At 45.2% G+C, this 16139-nt stretch overlaps 1 protein-coding gene across 2 annotated transcripts; it reads right to left on the bottom strand.

The window, feature by feature from the left end:
• Positions 1 to 4560: 4560 nt before the first annotated feature.
• LOC125508551 (WEB family protein At5g55860) lies at positions 4561 to 9851 on the bottom strand. Of its 2 annotated transcripts, none has more exons than XM_048673287.2 (3): positions 9625 to 9851; positions 8657 to 8856; positions 4561 to 6524 (listed from the first exon to the last, which is right to left on the bottom strand). In XM_048673287.2, exons 2-3 carry the CDS (start codon positions 8825 to 8827, stop codon positions 4779 to 4781), a joined length of 1917 nt encoding a protein of 638 aa, XP_048529244.1. In that variant the 5' UTR covers positions 8828 to 8856; positions 9625 to 9851; the 3' UTR covers positions 4561 to 4778. The 2 variants fall into 2 exon arrangements, with proteins under 2 accessions (XP_048529244.1, XP_048529243.1); XM_048673286.2 differs by having other exon boundaries at positions 4561 to 6527.
• Between the last annotated feature and the right edge of the window lie 6288 nt (positions 9852 to 16139).

Genomic DNA, 16139 nt, shown 5'->3' on the forward strand with positions numbered 1-16139 from the left:
TCCTTCCCTCACCCCCCCCCCTCTTTCCTTCCCCTTCATGCATATATGGAAAGGGGGGCGCAGGGCAAGGCAGGGCCCCTAGGGGACGGCGGCCAACCCTAGGGTGCCCCTGGATGCCTCCCCTCCCCCTCCCACCTATATATATGTGGGGAGAGGGCACCTAGAACAAATAACATCAATTGTTAGCCGTGCGCGGCGCCCCCTCCACAGTTTACACCCCCGGTCATATTCTCGTGGTGTTTAGGCGAAGTCCAGCGCAGATCACTTCACCATCACTGTCATCACGACGTCGTGTTGATGGAACTCATCTACTTCCTCGACACCTTGCTGGATCAAGAAGGCGAGGGACGTCATCGCGCTGAACGTGTGCAGAACTCGGAGGTGTCGTATGTTCGGTGCTTGATCGGTCGGATCGAGAAGAAGTTCGACTACATCAACCGCGTTTCCAAACGCTTCCACTTTCGGTCTATGAGGGAACGTAGACACACTCTCCCCCTCTCGTTGCTATGCATCTCCTAGATAGATCTTGTGTGAGCGTAGGATTTTTTTTGAAATTGCATGCTACATTTCCCAACAAAAACTATGGCCCCCGGTCTACTTTTATCATATTACAAAAATCAAATATACCTTGCTGCAATTTATTTACTTTTATTTTACTTTGCAATTTATCTATCTACCACTACCAGATTTAATCCTTGCAAGTAACAAGTTCAAGCAGATTGACAATTAGCGTTAGGTGCAAGTATTTGCTCTTGTGTGTGCAGGTGTTGTTTGACTAGGATTTGCTTGGTTCTCCTATTGGTTCGATAACCTTGGTTCTCACTGAGGGAAATACTTATCTGCTACTATATTGCTTCACCTTTCCTCTTTGGGGAAAATCCCAACGCAGTTCACAAGTAGCAGTTCACGCGTGGAAGCTCGTGTGGTGTAGCCTGAGTCCGTCGAGTGATGAGGCATGAGCGGCGAACCAACGATGCAATAGGAGCATAGTTGATTTATCTGCAGAAAGTAGTACCCACAGACATCGACATTATTTGTCATAGTAATACATATGGTTGAATGATTAGATAGATAGCACCTGGTTGTAAACGGTGAGACAGTGCCCTCGAGCCGGTTCTTGCGAGGTTTGCAGATTGACAGCCACACGATGGGCTCGTGCGGTGAGACCTCCGGCTGAGGAGGTCCGTGCGGTGAAGATGAGGTCGATGCGAGGAGGTCGACGGTAGACCTCCCACGGAGGAGGTCCACGCATGAAGATTAGGTTGGCGTGAGGAGGCCGACGGTAGACATCTAGCAGAGGAGGTTTGTGGCGCCGAAGTTCTGCACCATGAAGGTCCTTGTAGTGGAGGTCCATGCCATGGAGGTCCGTGGCGCCGAAGGTCTACGCCATGGAGGTCCGGGCGAAGGAGGTCCGCGGAGAAGGTCCATGCCATGGAGGTCCGCACGATGGAGATCCCCGACATGGAGGTCCACCGAGGAGGTCTTCGAGTGGTGAAGGTCTCCATGCGATGAAGTTTGATAGCTCGTCCATGAAGAAGGATGAACTCAGGTCGGATCTATTTTCACGCAGGAAACTAACGCATACCTTGATGCACTCTTTGGGCTCGTCCCGGATTTGAACGGTCGGATCGGCCTGAAATTTTGATGGGTTGTTGACAACACACACCTGCATGAGATCAACTGTTGGATCTTCCAAAGGATGTCGGAGTTGGCCGCTGGACTCGTTTCCCTGAGCTCGCATGGATTCTCATTCAAATTCGTTAGTATCTTGGTATTTCGGAGATTGCTGGAGACTCGCAGATCGGGTCGTGTTGAAATTTTGAGGGGTTGTTGTAGACGTAATTCCACACAATCTCTCCGAAGGAAACGTCAAACTGATGCTCGAGGATATGGGGACGATGAAAACGGATATGTTTTCTGGGAAATTCTGTAGGTCACAAGGCCATGTTGACGTTGAGCCCTTAACCTCCATGGAAGATTCTCCATGATCTTGATTGAGGTTGAAGTTGATGTTGATGAAGAATCCCATTTGAACATAGTATCTATGCACACCAGCCCCTACCTGGCGCGCCAACTGACGGAGCGAAATCCCGTCAGATCCCTGCATAGGGTTCCTCATGGGGCGGAGTGCGCATAGAGGATCGGATTGGGGTACACATAAGACACGGATTTACCCAGGTTCGGGCCTCCATGGTGGAGTAATACCCTAGATCCTGCATATATGAGTGTATTGATTGTGTTTCTGTTGTGAAGAGATGAGGAGATGATAGATGCCGACTTGGGAGGCCCCTACCTCCCCTTATATAGATGGGTTACAAGTGCCCAAGTCATGTTACATGGCTTGGCACCCAAGTTTTCTACCAGAGTACATGTATTGTGGTACAATTAATGTATATCCTTCTGGAAGAAGCCCACCGTTAGTGGCGAGGGGCCTAGGCTATGTCCGAGCTCCGAGGCAGGCCTAGCAACCTTGTTCTCCGAAGGTCAGGTGCCCCGATGTATGGCACCATCACCCCTAGTCCTTGGTCGCATCATTATTGGAGTTCAGCTTACGAAAACACTAATGGACGACAATAGAGGTTTCAATATCCTAAATGGACACCCTCGACAATATGGGGATCATGTGCTCCTGAATGATACATGTCAATGCACCCTTCCATAGAATTATCCTTGGACATCAGGCCATAACGACTGGATGGGCCAACTTGCTTGTCACATTTAACACCCCTAATGACTACATGACTGAGAAGGTCACAAACCGGTGGCTCTATATTTTACGAATTTTAGAGCCCATTTATTGCATGTTATCTCCATATATTATGTCTCATTGAACCAAAGTTGTCCAAACAGGCTGGCACGGCACGACCCACAGGGGCACGGTTAATAGACGGGTGTGTCGTGCACGTGGGCGCCTTCACGCCCAGGCACAACCCCTTTACTAATAGGGTCAAACCATCGGCGTGCTAGACATGTAGGCTCATGTGTTATTGGCTTGTTGGGCTATTTTTGGGCCAATTTAACCTATTGGGCTAGTTATAGGCCATATATACAAGAAATATAAAAAGATAAAAAGATAAACTGGTCGTGTGCTGCCCGGCATGCTCAGCCTAGTGGCCCAAGCATGGCCCATGGCGTGCCTGGCACAGTTCGATTAGCCCGTTCCAGGCCAGGCCAATCTCGTGTCGTGGCACCGTGCTAACGGGCTAGCCTGACAGGCACGGCTCGGATGGCCAGCTCTGCACCAAACCAAGTATATGTCAATTATGCATGATTTCTGATTTTTACTCTTTTCATTGTGAGCATTCGTAGTTTGTAATTTATTTTGTTTCCTTTGTTTTGTCGTGTCTACAAATGTTTTGGAGCATTATCGGCAGCTTTGATCCTCGAAGAAGTCAGAGACGAGCCTCTGAAAAATGAAGAGAAAGGGGAGAAGAGGAGGGCCTCTGGTCCATCGGTTGCGAGGTCACGGTTGACGACAACGATTCAACACTCTAATGAGCAATTGCTCACCGTCTAGTGGAGACAAGCTTCCTCTTCGAGAGGGCGATTGGTTCGGAGCAGCGTGCAATGCTTCGGGTGGTTTATATAGGAGAGGGGAGGAGGTTGATGGAGCTGCTCACGGTGGAATTGGTGGCAGCCTTTTCGGGTTTGCCGTAATGGCCACTAGAGTGGCCTCGATGGCATACTAAGGATGAAAGAGGTCGTGAGCGAGGATTGGGGGACTTCTCGAAGCATGTGGGGCCAGGGAGGTAGAGGGGGTGAGGTGCGGGTCGTTTTTCTCGTCGGTTGACGTCAGCAACCGGAGGAGGAGGATGATGCCTTGGGTAGGGCTCAATCGTCAGTGAGGCCGGGAAGGGAGATAGGGAGGATGTCATTTGGGTTGGGCCCTGCTACAACCTGTTTTCTTTAGGTGAAGTTGCTCTTGCGCGAAGATGAAGAGAAATGGGTCATGGACTGGATTTGGCCCATATAGTCTAGGATTTCTTTTTTCTTTTTTTAAAATAACAAAAAGGTTTTGATTTTTAAAATATTACCAAACATTTTCCTATAAATCCAATAAAATTCACAATAAACAAAAATAAGTGTGCTGGACATAGTAAAATTATTTCCAGCCAAAACTAAGCTCGGTAAATAATTTTTATTTTGCTCATGCCTCATTTAGGCATTTGTAATTTCCCTAAAATAAGTATATAGGGTTTTATAAATAACCATAAATGTTTTTTTTGTTGTTGTGGATTGGTTTTGAGTTGCTTATCACGCTTGTGAGATCACAAATGGTTTTGAAATACCCAAATGCAATGGATCCTATTTAAAACATATCCAACACTATTATTTGGAGAAGTCATATTATGTCCACTCCTTTCTTTCATTACGATATTGGAAATTATTTTAAATAATCTCCCAAACTCAAATAAACTTCAAATTCGAAATAACATTATGTGAAATCAAATGGTTTTGTACACATATTATATGAAATCAAACGTGGTTCTATCATGTTTATATAAGGAGAAAAACTACTTTTTTGGAGAAGCAGAAAAACTACTAGTAGTACCTATCAGAGACCGAAAAGGAGTTAGAAAATAAACAGATAAAACATTCATACATAGGATGCAGTTATATGTCAGGAACATACTACAAGCAACCACAAATATATTACATAAAGTATGGCATGCAACCATCTATATTGTACAAAGTGGAAACATGAACTAGAACCACAAAAATATCAATGAGAATGAAAAGCCATGATGATATCATACAGATTTTTCCCCAGGAAGGTATCATGGAGAACTGCCATCGACATGGCCCTTCTTCTTATGAAACATGCCTGTGATGTTTGGCAACACAAAGCCCTTCCTCAACAGCATTCTGCTGTTCCTTTGATGCCCATCATTCTTCTCGGTGGGTTTTCCAGCAGGAGCCTTGTGTACAGATGAAAGTGTGGTTGCGTGTGCTTGCGCTTCTGCAGAAGACACGGACTCTGCAGCTTTCTTCTGTTCCTTTTCACGCCACCTCTTAAGCTCACCTTCTACAGCCTTCTTTGCTGCTTCAGCCATCTCCGCCCTCTTCAGTGCCTCCTCTGTTGCTAATTCCATGTCCTCCATCTCTCTCCGGGCAGTTTTCATTTTCTGTATTGCCTCATTCTCGCTGGCCCTAACAGCTTCCACTTGCGCCATGGCAGCAGCTACTTTCATCTCACTCAACTTCTCTGACTCCTTTAACTTACGGCTAAGAGATTCAAACTCCGCTTTTGAGATTGTGACCTTTCCTCCGGGTTCAGAAGTTGAAGCTTGAACAGCACTTGCTCTGTCTGATAGTTGCTTAATCTGATCAAGGGCCTTCGCTTCAGCTGCTTTTGCTTCTTCTGCTTCTTTCAAAGCTGATTGCAACCGTTCCTCCGCTTCTGTTAACGCAACACGTGCTGCTTCAGCTTCAATTCTTAACTCTGCTGCACTCTTCTGCATCATTTCAGCTTCTTGCAGGGCAGTTTTAGACTCACACGACAGCTGTTGAAGAGCTAGCATCAAGTCATCAGAAGCTGTTGCAGCTTCTGATTCAGCACAAACAGCTACCTCAAGCTCAGATTTGCATTTCTGAAGCTTGACATGTAGATCTGCAACAATGGATTCAGTATCTGTATCCTTCTCTTTGAGTTGACTGTGGTCCTGCTTTGCAGCTGCTAACTCCAGCTTCAGTGATTCTACTAAGTTCTGAAGTGTGCTTTCCTCTTCAGCTACTTTCTGCAACATTTCCTTCGCATCATCCAATTCTGTGGTGATAGCAGCAACAGTTTCTAAATCTAGAGCACGGGCATCTTCGATCTTTTTCTGCATTGATGAAATCTCAGAGTTGGTCTCATCTAGCTTTTCTTTAAGGGTTTTATAAGCAGCAGGATCAAATTCATTTCTCAAATATGACAATTTCTTCTCAGCTTCTTCCAAAGCCTGTTTATATGCATTCCTAGCAACATCCTTCTCATCAAGGACTTGCGACTCTTCTTCCTGTAATTGTTCTGTAGCTGCCTTCATGTGCATAAGCGATTCCTGAATTGCTTTAGACTCATTACGAAGTTGAGCAGCCTTTTCCTTGTTGGCTTCTATCGAGTGCAATGATTCCTCTTCCTTCTGGGCAGCAGACAGCCTCATATCTAATGAGGTTTCAAAATCCTTCTTGAGCTTCCTCAGCTCCTGTTTGGCTGCATCGAGGTCTGCCAGAGCAACCGCATACTGTTGCCTTGCACTGTCCAGTTCCTGCTTCAAGGGACTATCTTTTCGAACAGCTTCCTTCGGGTTGCCTCCTTCAAGCTGCTTGGTTCGAGTCTTTGTATCTTCCGTGGCTTGAATAGCCATCTCTTTGGATTTATTGATTGCATCCAGCTTAGTAGTTAGCTCATCAACAGTTTTTCTAGCTTTCTCCAACTCGGAGAGGGACTGTAGTCTGGCTGTTTCAGCATTACTCAGTTGTTCCCTGTATTTATTCAACTCTTTCTGGGCCAAATGAAGTTCGGTCTCCTTAGCTAACACCTTCTGCTGAAAGTATGTTTCAAAAAACAGAGTCAGAGTATATTCGGATAATCAGATACCAAATAGAGCCAGTGAACTGTGTTGCATGAATAATAAGGAAGAGATATGCCAATTATGCGATGTAATTGCATCAGTAATATGTGAACTGCAGAAGCCAGATATGTAGGGGCAAAGACAATACACTGTTCCTGACTGACAGTACAAGTAATATCAGAAGTCATGAAAAAGGCGAAGAGGTGAAATAACTGGAAAGAAGACCCAAGAAGTTTAGGCCAGGAAATGTAGAGCTAGTGGGCGGTTAAGCTGGTTGATTATTTGAAAATGTGATACAAATTTCCATCATGCAAATTATGTTCGACTATCTGCCTATATGTCACTTCTGCAAAATTAGTACAGTTGAGCAAAATTTCAATTGCAATTTCTAACAAGTCGTCTTTTTTTCCTCCATTCCCAAAGATTAAACAAAACAAAATAATGGAAAAATCAAACCAATTTAAAATATTAGTCCAGTAACTCCAGTTCCCACTGGTACTAATTACATAAAATGACACAATTCTCTGGCCAAAGATAAAGTTATCTACCATGAATATTAGGCTACTTGATATTCTACCAGGAACAAAACAAAGATGTTATCATGTGTGGCCGCTGCATTGCAAGGCAAGGTGGGTATGGTATGTTGATTGGTTGAAATATATGCATGTCAAGTCTGAAGGACTCGAACATCACCAAAGATTTAGCCATGGACAGGGGTGCGTGGAAGTTAGCTACTTGGTCCAGATATATTATGGCTTTCAACTCTAGCTTACCCCAACTTGTTTGGGACTGAAATGCGGTATTGTATTTTGGTTGGTTGAAATATCTGCATGTCATGTCTGAAGGACTGGAATATCACCAAAGATTTAGCCATGGGCAGGGTTTGTGGAACTTAACTATCTACATGCCAGAACCATGACTTGATTTTGGTATCTTATGGTTTTCAACTGTAGCTTACCCCAACTTGTTTGGGACTGAAAGGCTTTGCTGTTGTACATATGCGTAGGCAGATTGATCTGATAGGGAAATTGCAAATTTAAGGGTATCTTTGATCTCAAAGATTCCATAGAGGAATATGAAAACCATAATTGCAATGGCATGTCTTCCTGGGCCATAAAGGATTGGAAATCCTAGGGTTTGCACCAAAGGGTGTCTGATACACCGCAGGGAGAACGCAGAGTTCTTACAAGACATTTGTATGAATGGGAATTTTTGCATGGAACAGTACAAAGGGATCCTACGAATTACAATCAAAATTAAGTAGCCTAGATAGAAAAACATGGCATGGATTACAATTCATAGGGATCATCCTAAGACTCATAACACGAGGATGTAAATTTAAAAACAATCCACATTCTTAAAAAAAATCATTATTTCTATAAGGTAAGGGTGTCTGATACACCGTAGGGAGAACGCAGAGTTCTTACAAGACATTTGTATGAATGGGAATTTTTGCATGGAACAGTACAAAGGGATCCTACGAATTTCAATCAAAATTAAGTAGCCTAGATAGAAAAACATGACATGGATCACAATTCATAGGGATCATCTTAAGACTCATAACACGAGGATGTAAATTTAAAAACAATCCACATTCTTAAAAAAATCATTATTTCTATAAGGTAAAGGCTGACAATTTGAAATGGGAGGACACCCTCGCCGTCACCATCAATTAAAATAAATAAATGGAAAACATATGTAAGTGACAACATTGAGTGGGTACCAAATTACAGCATATATTACTCACTGAAACATGCTGTAAACTAAATTGACTAGAAAGGGGGTAAATTTCTCAACAACAAAATGCAGCATGGGAAATAATTAGACATTTCAGAGGAGATAAACAAGCAAGATCAGTACCAAAATAATCACGTATACTTTCAACAGATTAGAAACATCTAGAACTTCTCAGTGATGAAATTTATGACACAACATTTTGAGCTAGCAGTTTTCACAACACGCGATGCGTTTCTTTTTCAAAATTATACTTGTATAAGGATGTCAAGGGTTAAGCAGGTGTCCTCAGTATTCATGCTATGCGAGTGAATCATGGCAAACATGCATGTGCGCATGTTAAGTATTTGAACTTGCAAAGTAACTACCTCTGCCTGAGGAGCCTTTGGCTTTCTCGCAGCTGATTTGTCAGATGAAAACCTTACTTCACCAAATAAGCTCACTGCAGCTTTGACAGATTCAAAAGGAGCTCTTGTATCTATTTCTCCAACCTCCATTTTTTCTGCGTCAGTAGAAGGTGGGCGAACTTTTGTAGCCATATTTACTGTACTACTATATTATATGCAAGCTGCAATAGAAAAACAAGGAGTTACAGAAAAGCATTTGCAGGAAAGCTAATGGTACACAACTTTCTGCAATATATACTACTCCCTCCGTTCTTAAATATAAGTCTTTCTAGAGATTTCAATATGAACTACATACGGATGTATACAGACATACATATTTTAGAGTGTAGATTCATTCATTTTGCTCCGTATGTAGTCTATATTGGGATCTCCAGAAAGACTCATATTTAGGAACGGAGGGAGTAGAATGATCAATTTGATTAAGGAAACTACTAGGATGTGGTTATAGGACATGAAACAACAGTAATTATGTTCCAGCAACCTTTTTCAGGGGGAAAACGCATATTGAAGATTCATGGGATCGTATTATTAGAAAACACTACAGGTGATATTGATGTCCCATATGGTTGTCGTAAACTGTTACAAATGCATGCATGACACTGTAATTTTTGTACAAAATAACATGGTAAAATGCCCTGCTGCTCCAAAATTTATGTTGCAGAGTCACAGCAGAGATGTGCATTCCGCATTTCTAATTCATTCTCCCCTGCAAACCCTTCCAACCCCCTTCAGGCCTAAAAGAGGCCGCAAATATGCCCCAAAATCCCCTTGAATAGTCACATAAGCACATCACAACGGGCGTAGCGTCTCTCAAAGGACAAGAGGGTTTCACCGAGCTTGAAAAGTGAGGAGAAAATAAGGAAATCAATCCAGACAACCAATTCTAGGGCTTAGCAGGAACAAAAAAAAAATGTCAGGCCGAAACGAACCAGTAGATGCGCAGAGAGAGGTGAGGCCCAAGCCGGTGGCAATCCAGAAAGCCGCTACGGCGGAGGGGGCAGAAAGGAAGGGCTGGGGTTGCCGGCCGGCGGCGGCGGAGGGGCTTGGGTGGCTTGTTGGGGTTGGGGTTAGGCGGTCCGATCGGTCCGAAAGGAACGTGCGGCTTGGTCGGAAAGAGCAAAAGTTGGTGGGGCGCACGTATTTTCCGGGCATCATAGCCAATTCAATCAATGGCAGTGGCGGGGCCCACGTTTTGTTGGGTTTGAGTCGAGCTCAAACAGGAGAGAGTATTTTTAGGACCTAACCTAGCACGTACGCAAGCTGCCAACTCCTTCCCGGAGCGTGTGAGCCAAGCACGGGGGCGATGATTAAGGCGGGCACGTTGACGCACGGTCCAATTTGAGATGCCCCTTCCCGCATCGTGTCCATCGGATCGCGTCTCGATCTGCTCTGGGGCAGTAAGATGGTGGCGGCAGAGTCAACCTCCGCGGGGTTGGCGGCGAGCAAGGCCGCGGTGCTGACAGGAGGCGGTGGGGCGAGGCTGTGGTGGGAATAAGGGCCGGCGGAGCGAGGCCGTGGTGGCGATAGGGGGCGACGGGGCGAGGCCGTGGTGGGGGTGGTGCGTGCTGCAGAGGAGGCGGCTGGCGGAGAAAGCAAAGTGATAAGTGTACTGTCTCTCACGGTCTCATCCGAGTAAAATGCAAGTGCAGTCCTAATTCTTTTCAGAAAGTATGGATTGGGTCTCAATTCTTTTAAAATGCACATCTGGGTCCTAATTCTTTCTAAGTTGTTCATCCGAGGTCTTACTTTCATCTGACTAGCTTGCGTGGTGCTTTGATAGCCGTCACGTCGACGCTCGGGCCCAGGCGGGAGATTTCCCGCGGCTGGCATTTGGTCTTTTTTGCAATTCGGCCCCTGGAGCTTCTGGTTTTCGCATTCCCCCGTCCCTAGGTCTATTGCTTGCTCTCTCCTCTCCCTTTCTGCCATTGTCGCCGTCGCCGCCATGTCCGCAGATGCTAGCTCTTCGGCCGTGAAGCATCGCGGGAAGAATGTTGTCCAAGCGTCTCTTCCACCTCCGGCATTAGCCCTTTTCTCGCCGCCCCTCTCATCGCCCGCACCGGCGGGTGTGCTGCCGTTGGTACCATGCCCTAGTTGTCATATTCGATGTGCCATTCGTCTCGTGTAAATTGGAAACAAATCCTGACGGGATTTTCTACAAGTGCCCCAGTCACCGTGTAAGTTTGCTTATTTTCTCTTTTTTTTGTTTCCTTGATTTGATGTTTCTTGTGTGTTCCTTTTTTGCTAATTTTTTAGTCAATTTGTCACAGATTCCACCAAATCCTTGCGAGCATTATTACTGGGAAGATGGACCAAACAATTATGAGGATTTTCTAGTCAGAGTTGGGTACCTTAGCCGTGGATTGAGCAGTTTTGGTTCGGATGGTGTCATTGCAAGTGAAGAAACAGAGGTGGAAGAGGAATGTGCATGAGAAATGCAAAGAACTGTTGAAGATGTACTAAAGAGGATGAATGTGTAGGAGAAATGCAATGTAGATGTACTGAAGAAGACGAATGAGCTCATTTTTCTTGTAGGAGTATTCTCGGTGCATTTGTTGTACTGATTGCAATACTGGTGTATGTAGGCTTTAAGAAGTGATGTGGTGGTATGATGTATCCAGTGTTCAATGGTTGTTGACGTATCCAGATCTTGATCATGCACTGTGGTAATGGAATGGAAGTAAAATTTGGCAGCATTTTGTTTGTTTCTTTGTACTTTAGCAAAATTTCTTTTGATAGCATTGACAGCAGAAATCAACAGTAATATGCAGTCTCAAATGCATAAATAAATAGTAATATGCAAGGCATTTCTCTTATTAGTAATTGAATTTAAAAGTGATCTCAAAGATGGATAGATGGGTTCAACATTACAAGGTCTTGAAGTTGTGCAACATAGGAAGGAAGTATCATTACATTTGCATGGTTTGTGTGAAACCCAAAGCCACATCCCACCATCAGGTTTCATTACAAACCATCCTACTTCCTAACCAAAAAGCAAAACATCCTACACTGCTTCTTTCCATAATTTTTCTTTTGTCCAAAATGTGCCACTTTTGTACCTCAGTAATGTCACCTCTTCACTTCTGAATTATTGGGGCTTTGTTCTCCTTCATTTTTGTCACTTTCTTCCTCCTCTTCAAACCTAGTGTTGCGGTAGTATGGCTTCTTGTAGGGGGCAGGGCATTGATACGTCTCCGACGTATCTATAATTTATGAAGTATTCATGCCATGTTTACAATAATTCCATATGATTTTGGTATGATTTGATTAGAACTAACCCAGATTGACGTTGTTTTCAGCAGAACTACCATGGTGTTGTTTTTGTGCAGAAATAAAATTTCTCGAAACGAGCTGAAAATTAACAGAGAATTTTTCTGGAAAATATAAAAAATACTGGAAGGAAAAGATACCGAAGAGGAGTCCCAGGGCCACCACAAGGGTGGGGGCACCCCCCCTAGGGCACGCCCTTAGTCCTTATCATCGCCTCGTGGGGCCTCCTAACGTGAAACCGACGCCAACCCCTCCTATAAATCCTAAAAAACCATAACAGAAGAGAGATCAGAAGTTCCGCCGCCGTGAGCCTCTATAGACACGAAAAACCAAACTAGGCCCTCTCTAGCACCCTGCCGGAGGGGGCCAACATCACCGGAGGCTATGGAGGAGGAAGCTGGAGGGGTCACCATCGTCATGGAGGCCAAGTACCAGAGGAAGAACCTTGCCCCATCTAAGGCAAAGGCCGTGGAAGAGGAAGCACAAAGGGGAGAAACACTCCCCCTCTCTCTTGGTGGCACCAGAGTGCCATCGGGGGAATCATCGACGTGGTGATCGTCTTCATCAACATCACCATCATCATCTCTTTTACGCGGTCCACTCTTTCGCACCCCGCTGTAATCCCCTACTCAAACTAAAGGAAATATGCCCTAGAGGCAATAATAAAGATGTTATTTACATTTCCTTATATCATGATAAATGTTTATTATTCATGCTAGAATTGTATTAGCCGAAAACTTAGTACATGTGTGAATACATAGACAAAACAGATTGTCCCTAGTATGCCTCTACTTAACTAGCTCGTTAATCAAAGATGGTTAAGTTTCCTAACCATAGACATGTGTTGTCATTTGATGAACGAGATCACTTCATTAGAGAATGATGTGATGGACAAGACCCATTCGTTAGCTTAGCATAATGATCGTTAAGTTTTATTGCTATTGCTTTCTTCATGATTTATACATATTCCTCTAAATATGAGATTATGCAACTCCCGGATACCGGATGAACACCTTGTGTGCTATCAAACATCACAACGTAATTGGGTGATTATAAAGATGCTCTATGGGTGTCTCCGAAGGTGTTTGTTGGGTTGGCATAGATCAAGATTAGGATTTGTCACCCCAAGTATCGGAGAGATATCTCTGGGCCCTCTCGGTAATACACATCACTATAAGCCTTGCAAGCAATGTGACTAATGAGTTAGTTGTGGGATAATGTATTACAGAACGAGTAAAAAAACTTGCCGGTGATGGGATTGAACTAGGTATGATGATACCAGCGATCGAATCTCGGGCAAGTAACATACCGATGACAAAGGGAATAACGTATGTTGTTATGCGGTTTGACCGATAAAGATCTTTGTAGGATATGTAGGAACCAATATGAGCATCCAGGTTCCGCTATTAGTTATTGACCGTAGATGTGTCTCGGTCATGTCTACATAGTTCTCGAACCCGTAGGGTCCGCACGCTTAACGTTCGATGACGATTTGTATTATGAGTTATGTGTTTTGGTGACCGAAGTTTGTTTGGAGTCCCGGATGAGATCACAGACATGACAAGGAGTCTCGGAATGGTCGATAGGTAAAGATTCATATATTGGAAGGTTGTATTCGGACATCGGAATGGTTCGGAGTGACTCATCTATTTTTCGAAGTACCGAGGGGTTTCCGAACACCCCCCCCCCCACCCGGGGGGAATATTGGGCCTACATGGGCCATAGGGGAGAGGGGAGGCAGCCCACAAGGGGTAGCTGCGCCCCCTCCCTATAGGGAGTCCAAATTGGACTAGGGAGGGGGCGCACCCCCCCTTCCCTTTGAAGGAAATATGCCCTAGAGGCAATAATAAAGCTATTATTTATTTCCTTATATCATGATAAATGTTTATTATTCATGCTAGAATTGTATTAACCGGAAACATAATACATGTGTGAATACATAGACAAACAGAGTGTCACTAGTATGCCTCTACTTGACTAGCTCGTTAATCAAAGATGGTTATGTTTCCTAACCATGGACAAAGAGTTGTTATTTGATTAATGGGATCACATCATTAGTTGAATGATCTGATTGACATGACCCATTCCATTAGCTTAGCACCCGATCGTTTAGTATGTTGCTATTGCTTTCTTCATGACTTATACATGTTCCTATGACTATGAGATTATGCAACTCCCGTTTGCCGGAGGAACACTTTGTGTGCTACCAAACGTCACAACGTAACTGGGTGATTATAAAGGTGCTCTACAGGTGTCTCCAAAGGTACATGTTGGGTTGGCGTATTTCGAGATTAGGATTTGTCACTCCGATTGTCGGAGAGGTATCTCTGGGCCCTCTCGGTAATGCACATCACATAAGCCTTGCAAGCATTGCAACTAATGAGTTAGTTGTGAGATGATGTATTACGGAACGAGTAAAGAGACTTGCCAGTAACGAAATTGAACTAGGTATTGGATACCGACGATCGAATCTCGGGCAAGTAACATACCGATGACAAAGGGAACAACGTATGTTGTTATGCGGTCTGACCGATAAAGATCTTCGTAGAATATGTAGGAACCAATATGAGCATCCAGGTTCCGCTATTGGTTATTGACCGGAGACGTGTCTCGGTCATGTCTATATTGTTCTCGAACCGTAGGGTCCGCACGCTTAATGTTACGATGACAGTTTCATTATGAGTTTATGTATTTTGATGTACCGAAGGTTGTTTGGAGTCCCGGATGTGATCATGGACATGACGAGGAGTCTCGAAATGGTTGAGACATAAAGATCGATATATTGGAAGCCTATATTTGGATATCAGAATCGTTCCGGGTGAAATCGGGATTTTACCGGAGTACCGGGGGGTTACCGGAACCCCCCCGGGGGGTTATTGGGCCTACATGGGCCTTAAGGGAGAAGAGGAAAGGAGGCAAGAGGTGGTCGCGCGCCCCTCCCCTTCCTAGTCCGAATAGGACAAGGGAAGGGGGGCGGCCCCCCCCCCTTTCCTTTCCCTCTTCCTCCTCTTTCCCCCTTCTCCTTCTCCAACTAGGAAAGAAGGGAGTCCTACTCCCGGTGGGAGTAGGACTCCCCCTTGGCGCGCCCTCCTTGGACGGCCGCCCCCTCCCCTTGGCTCCTTTATATACGGGGGCAGGGGGCACCCTAGAACACACAAGTTGATCTTCGTGATCGTTCCTTAGCCGTGTGCGGTGCCCCCCTCCACGATATTACACCTCGGTCATATTGTAGCGGTGCTTAGGCGAAGCCCTGCGACGGTTGAACATCAAGATCGTCACCACGCCGTCGTGCTGACGGAACTCCTCCCCGAAGATTTGCTGGATTGGAGCCCGGGGAGCGTCATCGAGCTGAACGTGTGCCAAGAACTCGGAGGTGCCGGAGTAACGGTGCTTGGATTGGTTGGACCGGGAATACGTACGACTACTTCCTCTACGTTGCGTCAACGCTTCCGCTTCGGTCTACGAGGGTACGTAGACAACACTCTCCCCTCTCGTTGCTATGCATCACCATGATCTTGCGTGTGCGTAGGAAATTTTTTGAAATTACTACGTTACCCAACACCCTTCTCCTCTTCCTCTCCCTTCCCTCGTTCCCCCCTTTGGAAAAGTAAAGGGAGTCCAACTAGGATTGGGAGTCCTAGTTGGACTCCCCCTTTGGTGCGCCCCCTAGGCCGGCCGCCTCCTCCCTCCTCCTTTATATACGGGGGCGGGGGGGGGGGGGGGGAGGGCACCCCAAAGACACATCAATTGTTCTTTAGCCGTGTGCGGTGCCCCCCTCCATAGTTTACCACCTCGGTCATATTGTCGTAGTGCTTAGGCGAAGCCCTGCGTGGACCACATCACCAACACCGTCGCCACACCATCGTGCTAACAGAACTCTCCCTCGACCTTCAACTGGATCAAGAGCTCAAGGGACGTCATCGTGTTGAACGTGTGCTGAACACGGAGGTGTCGTACGTTCGGTACTTGGATCGTTTGGATCATGAAGATGTTCGACTACATCAACCGCGTTAACATAACGCATCCGCTTTCGGTCTACAAGGGTACGTAGACACACTCTCCTCTCTCGTTGCTATGCATCTCCTAGATAGATCTTGCATGATCGTAGGAATTTTTTTTGAATTACTACATTCACCAACAGCGGCATCCGAGCCAGGTCTATGCGTAGATGATATGC

Source organism: Triticum urartu, chromosome 5A (genome assembly GCF_056163025.1).
Source record: "Triticum urartu cultivar PI428250 chromosome 5A, HENAU_Tu73, whole genome shotgun sequence".
Taxonomy (NCBI): domain Eukaryota; kingdom Viridiplantae; phylum Streptophyta; class Magnoliopsida; order Poales; family Poaceae; genus Triticum; species Triticum urartu.

Excerpts from the sequence above, each read along its gene's own strand:
- LOC125508551 (XM_048673286.2), bottom strand. The coding sequence starts at position 8,827 with ATGGCTACAAAAGTTCGCCCACCTTCTACTGACGCAGAAAAAATGGAG. Across the intron at positions 6,528-8,656 it reads CAAAGGCTCCTCAGGCAGAG|CAGAAGGTGTTAGCTAAGGA; the intron begins GTAGTTACTTTG and ends ACATACTTTCAG.